General features: G+C 53.5%; 1 protein-coding gene across 1 annotated transcript; it reads right to left on the bottom strand.

Annotated features, from left to right (window-relative positions):
- Positions 1 to 983: 983 nt before the first annotated feature.
- LOC112546543 (transcobalamin-1-like) lies at positions 984 to 5,361 on the bottom strand. The gene is made up of 4 exons (XM_025187083.3): positions 5,243 to 5,361; positions 2,639 to 2,801; positions 1,492 to 1,610; positions 984 to 1,269 (listed from the first exon to the last, which is right to left on the bottom strand). The coding sequence occupies exons 1-4, from the start codon at positions 5,316 to 5,318 to the stop codon at positions 1,208 to 1,210; spliced, it is 420 nt and encodes a 139-aa protein (XP_025042868.3). The 5' UTR covers positions 5,319 to 5,361; the 3' UTR covers positions 984 to 1,207.
- Between the last annotated feature and the right edge of the window lie 4,063 nt (positions 5,362 to 9,424).

Raw genomic sequence — 9,424 nt, 5'->3', positions numbered from 1 at the left:
ATGAGAAATTTAGGCCATAACACTTTTAAATTTAATTGTAAAGGTATATTATTTAAAATAAAGCCTATTTAAATGGGATCACAATTCCAATTTTAATAAAGCTCTCCTGCCCCAGACAGGAAGGGACTTGGGGACATGGGCACTGGGAACACCAGAGTTCCCCTTCCTCAGACAAAGGGGGAGGGAGAATCACCTGGGTCCCAGGCAGGCGTGAGGTTGTCAGGACACAGCACATAGGGGTTCAGACCTAGGCAGGTGTTGGGGGGGGGAGGGTTCAGGGCCCAAGAGTAGGGGGAGGAGGAGGGATTGTTTAGCGAGCCAGAGAGGAGATGGGGATCCAGGTGGGCAGCAGGGTCGGGGAGGTGGGGGGAAGAAGAGGAGATGGGGTCCTAGCAGGGTTGCAGTGGGCCAGGAGATGAGGTGCGAGGTTGCTGGGCAAAGGCTGAGCTGGGAGAGAAGAAGAAAAAGGGGGAAGTAGTGGGTGGGGGTCGTGGGACACTGGGCAGAGGAGGGGGGGGGACAACTGGGCAAGGAGGGGTTCACAGTCAGGGGAACTGCAGGGGAGAGAACACAGGCGGGGCAGAACCCATGGGTGGGAGGCAGGTGAGTGCCGCACAGCCACGGCTCTGGAGGGGATGGTGACTCCATGGTGAGCCCAGTACCCCATTGGCCAGCCCGATAGAGTGAAGGGGGGCTCCAGGTGAGCTATGGGGTGGGGGTGGGGTGGGGTTCCTCTCGCGCTGACCAGCCATGCTGCTGTTTTTCAGATGTAGGGTGCAGGCCGGGGCCCCTTTACCTGCATTCCTAGTGTCTCTGCCTCCAATAACTCTCCAACCAGCTTCAAGTCAACCCTCCTCTGGCCAGCTCCTAGGTCAACTCCGAACTCCCTACCACCCCAGGTGGGATCAGCCCGTCAGCTGTCACTTGATCCCTCCCCAGGAGCCCCCCTTAGCGGCCGCGGGGAGAAAGTCAGACTTGCCGGGGTCCATGCAAGGGCTTTATTTTAGGCCTGAGGGACAGACACAGGCAGCATTTGGGAAACAGCCACAGAGACGTGATACAAGCCCCAGCCTTCCCCAGGGCCCATCCCACCAAGCCGGAGATTCCCGCTCAGGGGAGCAAGGAGCCTGCTGAACCCGGCATCCATGCAGGGGAAAGGCCGGGACAAGCGGCACTTTCCTGAGCAGGCTGTTCAGTGCGCAGGAGCTCAGTACTTGGACAACCTGACCTCCAGCTTCTCACCGTGGGAGACGGCGTAGCACCCAGCGCCTGGAACAAGAGGAGAGGGAAGGGAGGCAAATGGGTAAGTGACCCCTCAGCCCTGGTCACCCAGCGCCATGACAACCCCACCCTGCGTCAGTCTGTGTCCCAGTTCTCAACCCCTCGTTCCCTGACACCTCTCACCCCCCCATTCTTTCCCACCTCCCCACCCCCACGACCCCTCCTCCATCACATGCCGCCTTCCCCCCCGCTCTCTGCCAGCCGTCCCACCTAGTTTCAGCGGGACGTTGTCGCTCAGGAGCTTCCAGTAGGTGCTCTGGGCGTTACTAGCCTGCAGGCCCCGCACAGAGGTGATGTACGCACCCCACACGCTCAGTGTGTACGTGAAGCTAGAGGGAGACAGAGAGAGAGGCCCTGGTTACTGCTGACTCAGCTTCCCTCCCGCCCCATGAGGGTTGCCAGGCATCATTTTCGATGGGCACGCCTGCTGAGAAAGGGACCCTGGTGGCTCTGGTTGGCCCTGCTCACCGGGCCATTGAACGTTTGGTTGGTGGCTCAGCTGGGGGCTGAAGCTAAGGCCCGGGACTCTGAACTCCCTCCAGCCTCCCAACCACCTGCCCCAGCCCAGAATCCCGTCTTGTTTCCCCTGCTCCACCCCAGAATCCACCGACCTGCGCTCCACCCCCTCCCACGCCGCTCTCCACAGCCTTCACCCCATCCTGGAGCCCCCTCTGAACCTCAAACACCTCATTCCCAGCCCCACCCAAGAACCCACCACCCTGCGCCCGACCCCCTCCCACTCTCCACAGCCTTCACCCTAGCCTGGAGCCCCCCAGTACCTCAAACACCTCATCCCCGGCCTCACCCAAGAGCCCCTCCCCCGAAAGAGACCACATCCCCTCCTACACCAAAGCCTCCTACCCCACTCCGGAATCCCCTTCTGCTCCCCAAACTCCTCTTCCCCAACCCCTCCCCAGAGCCCACAATCCTAGCTGGAGCCCAGACCCCCTCCTTCCCACCTCTCACCTAGAGCCCCCTCCTGTACCTCAAACACCTCATCCCCTGCCCGACCCTGAAGCCCACCCATCTCCCCAGAAAGAGACCATATCCCCTCCCACACGGCAACCCTCTGTCTGGTGAAAGTGAGTGAGGGTGGGGGAGCCTGAGGGATGGAGGGAGGGGGATGGGGCGAGCAGGGGCAGCTCCTCAAGGACGGGGCAGGGCAGGAGTGTTTGGTTTTGTGCATTTAGAAAGTGGGCGACTCTGTCCCCACACCGCACGGACGTGCAGCCCAGGACTCAGTGAGACTCAGCACTTCCCCCTCCCCCTTCCATGGGACCCCTCCATTTGTTTCCATGTCTTTTGCTCTAGCAGCCCCATACAACCATCTAGCCTGCTCTCTGTGCTGGGCACATACTTGAATTGGCTGGGGTTTTTATCCCGAGCGGCCTCCATCACATTGAAGAAGAAGGAGTTCTGTGGCACGGTGACACGGATGGAGTCTCTGAAGGTTTGGCTCACGCCATCGACAACCGTGTAGGTGACAGTGATATTGGCTGAGTGGCAGGTGGGCAGAGCACCTGTGTGGAGAGAGAGACGGTGACAAGCACCAATTATACCTTGGAAGGGGTGAGTCTCTAACTGCGGCACTCCAGTCCCTTTGGAGCTCAAGGAAGACCCAGAGATCCCACCAGGAATGCGGTGGGGGCCCAGGAGTGCAAGGGGAGAGCAAGAGGAAGAAGCAAAGTCAGAAAGAAACCAGGTCATAACCTCTTGGTCAGGTGGTTACTGGCTTTGAACCTAGGACCTCTGGATCTGTGGCTCGCTACTGCCTGAGCTAAGGACCAAGGAGCAGTGGTTTGGGAGCTAAAGCAGCCCCCTATATCACTAAGTCATCCAGCCACTGGATGTTTAGCCACAGGACTAAACATACAGCTGGTATGGAATTTTTCAAATGAACATTTTTCACCAAAACATGCTGAGTCAGTGTCCGAACTAAGGAGGAAGCAGTGTTGGGTGGGAAGAAACTCCTGCCGTGAAAAATATGTGGTTGAAAAGCGTCCACATTGGAAAGTTTTTTTCTTTTGAGTAGAATTGAGAAATTTTAGTAAATTTACGCAGAAAGAAAAGAGGGGAGAGTGTGAAGTTGAAGCATTTTGAAGTGATCCAGAGGAAATACGTTGATTAACTCATCCTGTGGGTTTTGTTTTCTGGGATTTTTCCCTTCCCGGTTCAAGCACATTTGAGATTTTTGCCATTTTAACTTCAGGCAGGACAGGATTATTTTTTTTAAATATAGAAAATCCTCATGGAACAGGAAAAATATTCGTCCCTGTGCCAACTTTGCTACATGTGCCTCCACCCCATCTCCATGCTGAACTTTAGATGGCCCTACCACTGTGCTTAACAAGACCCTAATGAGGCAGGGCAGTTTTGTTGTCCACATTGCACAGATGGAGAAACGGAGACACAAAGAGACACAGGGCAGATCTGCACAGCACATGGGGGTTGGGGTGGGGGCAAACATAGCAGTGTGGACGTTCAGGCTTGGACTAGAGACTCTGCCCTCTGCCCCCATCCCTCCTTGGCATTTTCGCTAGCCTGAGAATCTCTGCCCAGGCTGTTTACACCTGGCTAAATGGGGTGTGACTACAGTCCCTATGCTGGACCACATCTCTAGTGCCGCAGGCTGGCATGGTCCCGTGCTGCTGGTCACCTGTGTCCTGGCCCAGTAACAGCTGCATCCTTGATCCCCGCTCTCTCTTCCCCTCCCCCTTTTCCTGAGTGCCATGTGTGACATTTCCCAGCCTGGGGATGAGCAGTAGGAAAGGTAGGAAGTGAGAGGCTGCCGTGGCCTAGATGGCTGGGGAAACAAGGCTATTGTAGTCCAACCACTGACAAGGCGCAGAAAAGGGAAACTCCTCCTGAATCCCCAGCTGAACCAGACGGACCAGCTTCCAGGGCATCGCTCTGTCTGTGTGACAGCCACACTGCACCGTTGTTTATGTAAAATAGATCCTGTCAAACTAATATGATATCTTTTTTATTGGATTACTAGTTTGGTTGTTAAAGTTAATAGGGTTGATGTAATATACTTAGACTTCTTTAAGGCATTTGGCTGGGTGGCCCATGACGTTTTGCTTTAAAAAAAAACTAGACATGTAAAATAACATGGCAAGCACTAAATGGATTAAAAGCTGGCGAAATGATAGGTCTCACAATTCAATTATACATGAAATATCTGTGAGCAGGTGTGTTTCTAGAGGAATCCCATAGAGACTGATTCTTGCGTCTGCTAGTTAACAGTTTTTATTCAAGAAAACACTGATAACATTTATAGCTGACACACATATCAGGAAGGGGTAAATGAGGACAACAGCTGGCTCATATAGAGCAATCTGGATCACTTGGTAAACAGGGCATGAGCAAATAATGTGGATTTAAGAGGGCTAAATGAATTGTACACATCTGGGAATAAAGGGCGGAGGCCATACTTAGAGGATGAGGGACAGCATTCTGTAAAGCAGCAACTCTGAAGACAATTGTGGGTAATCAACTGAACTTTGCTCCCCGTCTTTGGCTGTGGCCAAAAGAACAAGTGTAGAGAGGTAGAACAGGGGAATCTTGAGGAGTGGAGAGATGATTTTACCTCTGCATGCGGCTCTGGTGATTGGACTACTACGTCCAGTTCTGATGTCCACAGCTCACGAGGGACGTTGATGAATTGGAGAGGGTTCCGAGAAGAGAACCCGGCCTTAAGCAACAGACTCAAGGTGCTCATTCTATTTAGCTTTATAAAAGGGGAACTCTATCCCCTGGAGCAGGCTCTGGGAGGGAGAATCCAGACTCCTGGGTTAACCCCTGCGCTGAATCACCACTGCCCCGTGCCTCAATTTCCCCATGCACCTGAAGAGCTCGGCAGAGGGAGGATTATCAACGCCCTGCGGAGGGCTTACTCCACTGCCACCCAGAAGCCACACCACCCAGGGGAGGGGTACGTGGCACAGGCCACTTGACTCACCACAGCCACCGCACAGCCCCCCAGGGGCAAGGTACAAGAGCAGGAGCCCGGCTAGTGTGATCACCAAAGACTTCATCCTTCCTCTGTCTGCAGTTGCTCCCTGGCTGTGCTGGGACCTGGCTTGGGACCTGGTATTTATCAGCTGGAAGGAGGCGGAGGCACCAGGTTGCTCTGCCCTCCTTTGTTGGCTTGCCTCACTATGCTACTTCCGGGTAGCAAACATTGAGTAATGCCCAGCAGCGGGACTGGATTCATGCAGGGGTCTTAGGGGTTGCAACCCAGGGCTAAGGAGGGCCATGCAAAAAAGTCTCCAGGCCACCAGAAGTACAGACCTTTTGTGGGGGCCCCTTAGCCCAGGGCCCTGGACTGCAGCCACCAAAGACCTTATATTCTGGCCATCCCTGGTGGGACAGGGAGGGAGCAGCAGTGCAGCTCTGCATGCTGCTGTCCCCCTGCCCTGGTGGGAAGTACTGGGAACTCCATCCACACATGTCCCTCACCTGTCACTGCAGCTCCCATTGGTCAGGAATCATGGCCAATGGGAGCCGCATGGGGCGGTGCCTGCAGGTGAGCACAGGGCCTGTGCCACCAAAGCAAGTTACCCCGGTAATTGCCCTGCACCCCAACTACCTGCTCCAGCCCTGAGCCCCTCTCACATCCTAACTCTTCCCCAGACTCTGCATCCCCCACCTCCTGCCCTGAGCCTGCTCCCACACGCCCAACCCTTTGTCTGGAGGAAAGTAGGAAGTGACTTTTGTTTTGGGATCTGACTCTTCCCAGGTGTAGGCCCAGCAGTCTGGGGACTCTTCCCTTTGCTTTTTGAAAAAAAGGAGCCAGGCTGCCTTGGAAGAGTTTGATCCATTCCAGGAGCTCTTAGGCTGCAGCTACAGCCTTGCACTAAGAATCTTTGGGACTGGAAATAGCAGGCTGCTTCTGATTGCCCTTTGGCTGTACCCGTGGCTAGAAGCTACTCTGCATCCAGCACACAGAAGGAGACTAGAATCATCCCCTTAAGCTGCAAGATCTTCAAGGGCGTCCACGCAAACAAATGTATGGTACTGTGAGTTCTAGGAGTGCATGCTCTAGAGTATGATAAATGGTGGTAGTGCAAAGGCCAGATAGATAAGTTTCCTATTAATTCTGTGTTTGTTAATGGTATTCACTGGTAATCTGTTAAATCCTGTTTCTTTACATTGTTAAGTAAAGGTTTTCCATTGTAATGTAATCTATTAGATGTATATGATTTGTAGCTGTTGTTCTGGAGTTAGATACAGATTATTGCTGGAATAATTTTATTCCTGGAAGCTCCCAAGGCACACCATTAAGTGTACACAGGGCCAGCCAGGTGGAGGCACTGCCATTGTATGTTCTTTATGAGCAAGCGACTGCAGCAAGGGGGTAGATAGGGATTTTACCCAACTAAACATCACCACTGGGGTACTAAGGATCTCCTTTTATGTTAAAACCATCAGGTGCCCAGGAACACCTATGAGCGTGACCTGCTCCTGAGTAACCCAAGGAGGAAAAGGGGGGTTACTTCCCTTCCTGGGTTCCCAAGTCAGTGAGTGCAGGTGGACCTGGCTGTAGGTTGGTGTAGTAAGATGAAGGCTTAAAACATACGCCCATGTAGCACAGGCCTGGTCTGAGGCCAGCTAACAACAGATAAAACATGGGGAACATAAAGCAAAGCTAAGTTGTGCTCAAGAAGTAGGCCCCTGCTCACAAAACTTGGCTCCAACAGGAGTGAGTATGTAAAACACTAACTGGTAATAAGCCCAGGTGTAGAACAGTCATGGGTACTGGTCATAAGTGGAAAGCACTTGGTACCAGCATCTCCTTCAAAAGGACCTTGGTACCCACACTCCCCACAGATACAGACCCAGGTTCAGAAAAAGTCTAAACTGACAGCATGGTGGATAGAGATGTTCTAACCAGATCATGAGGTGCAGGGCGACGGGGGGTACCTCATTAGAGGCAGAGGGCAGTAACCTGGCAATGTCAGCAGTGTAAGTTGTTAGTCCTGGTATATGAAGTGGTGTCTTGGGGGTCAGGCTTTGGATGATCTAGGGGGCAGCAGAAATGTCCCACTGATGGATTCATTCCATTGTTCTGAGGTACGTACGCGTAGTGGTTCGGTAGAGTCTACTGACAACTACTCCTGTACTTTGCTTAACAATAAACCTGACCGGGCACCTTCGATCCTTATCTGGTTTGTGGTCTTCCGGGGCTCTTTTGGGGTCTGCTGTGGAGACTAAATGCACAAGTCCATACGGCTCACATCATGGAGCACACACACAAGCTGCCTTCTGGTTATCATCATCATCCACGGAGCCAGAGACCTGTGAGGACACCTCGGCAGTAAATGCTGACCCTGCTTGACTAACAACAGTTGGGACTGAGGGGCATGAGCAGAGCTGTAGTGGGGTGTTCAGGGCTGGGCTAGCAGGGGTGTGGGGTTGTAGTTGGTGGGTATCAGTAGAACAGTGGGAGGGAAGGGACCTGGGCTAGGATTCCAGAGTATTGAGTTTGGGATTGAGGGGGCTCAGCAGAGCAGTGGGGATGGGACCGTGAGCTGGGATCCCCAGAGCTGAGCATGGAAGGGATCCCAGGGGGTAGGGTCAGGTCTGATGAGCACGGGGTATAGAATAGTAAGGGATGGGCAGTTCTGTGGACCACAAATCCACTTATTTAAACTGAAGTCCGGACTGCTTAGCATCTCTGAATGGCAAGCCCTAGGAGTTTCAAATTAGCCACCCACAACTAATGGGTGCTTGAAAAATTAGCCCTCGATCACCTCGTGCCTCAGTTTCCCATCAATCCAACGGAGGTGAGCATCCCTTCCTCTCTTACCACAGGTGGTGTGGGAAGTTAGTTCTTCCATCTGTGCACAGCACTAGGAGAGCCTTATCTAGGAGGTCTTTGCCTGCCGGTGAGGGTTTTCATCCCCATGCACTGATATGTGTGTGTGGTAGGGGCGGGGAGGGGAATACAGGGAAACAGTGGGCTGCCATTTTTCAAAAAACTGTCTTATCGCAGAGGGGTTGTGAGCAGATATAACGTCTCCTAGCAAAATGAGTGGGTGTGGGAGCGTGGCAAGTTACCACCTCTGGGAGCTGACAACAAAGGCTGGGGGTATTGACAGGCTGGCTAACTAGATCCCTCCTGGTCCAAGCTGGCCCTGTCAAAGCTGCAGAGGGTGGGAGCCGTGTACCCTGTAAGCTGGGCGCTTGAGCGGCCACTCAGGAGAGATTCCAGTGCCGCCCAGCTGATTAGCAGAGCGCCTACAGCTGGGTTTTTTGTTTCCACTGGTGGTGCACATCCACACCTACCTCAGTGCACAGAAAAAAATAATTCCACACATGGACGGAAAAGATTAGAGGGAACACTGGGTGGGAGTGGCCCTGTGACTGATGCTGGTAATGGTGGAATGGCAGACACCTGTGTGCTGCTTCCCCAGGTATAAAACCGGCCAGTGGGGGCAGCTGCTCCTCATGAGGGAGAATAGGATGGGTGCTCCTGTAGGCTGGGCTTTGCTCCTCTTAGTCACTGGTGTGTGGGCTCAAAATGCTTCATGCAAAATCTGGAGGGCTAGGAGCAAACTGAGCTGTTTGCTCAGCTGGTCCTCCAGCTGTGGGACTTCCAGCTCTGTGCTCACGGAAGGGTTGCTGTGGGGCAGAGCCAGGTCCTGCTGATCCTCTGACCTTAGTACTCTATGTCTGGGAAAGCCGAGCCTGGTGCTTTCTGCTAAAAAGATTCTGGGCACCTGCTCAGTGGCTTATCTGCTGGCAGGCTGCCTACGCAGCTTCACTTCTTTGCAACCTGCCTGGGAAACCCCAGCGCCTGTACAGATGCTGCGTGTGGCAGTAGGTCTGCCTGCCAGCCTGTGGCTGTGATGCTCCCAGTGCAGCTTCCTTGCGGTTCAAAGGCCGATCTCCTGTTTCATAACCCGGGGGCGGGGGCTGTGGATTTAAGGCAGCTGTTTAGCAGAATGGTCTCCTGCCCACTGGGGCTGAAAGTTAGAGAAAGAGCTGTTGTGGTATCTCAGCACCTGTCTGTAGCTCACAGGGTTGGGGTGTGCAGTGAAAAAAACAACTAACCCTTCATCCCCATCTTTGACATTTTGTCCCAAGCAGGATGGGCGGGAATGGTTCTTGGGTTCACAGACCTGCCTTGTCTAAGGAC

Source organism: Pelodiscus sinensis, chromosome 5 (genome assembly GCF_052426305.1).
Source record: "Pelodiscus sinensis isolate ZL-2025 chromosome 5, ASM5242630v1, whole genome shotgun sequence".
Lineage (NCBI taxonomy): Eukaryota > Metazoa > Chordata > Testudines > Trionychidae > Pelodiscus > Pelodiscus sinensis.
The sequence above is the reverse complement of the archived record's forward strand: the minus strand, read 5'-3'. Positions and strand labels throughout refer to the sequence as shown.

Excerpts from the sequence above, each read along its gene's own strand:
- LOC112546543 (XM_025187083.3), bottom strand. The coding sequence starts at position 5,318 with ATGAAGTCTTTGGTGATCACACTAGCCGGGCTCCTGCTCTTGTACCTT. Across the intron at positions 2,802-5,242 it reads GGGGCTGTGCGGTGGCTGTG|GTGCTCTGCCCACCTGCCAC; the intron begins GTGAGTCAAGTG and ends CTCTCCACACAG. Across the intron at positions 1,270-1,491 it reads CAACGTCCCGCTGAAACTAG|GCGCTGGGTGCTACGCCGTC; the intron begins GTGGGACGGCTG and ends CTCTTGTTCCAG.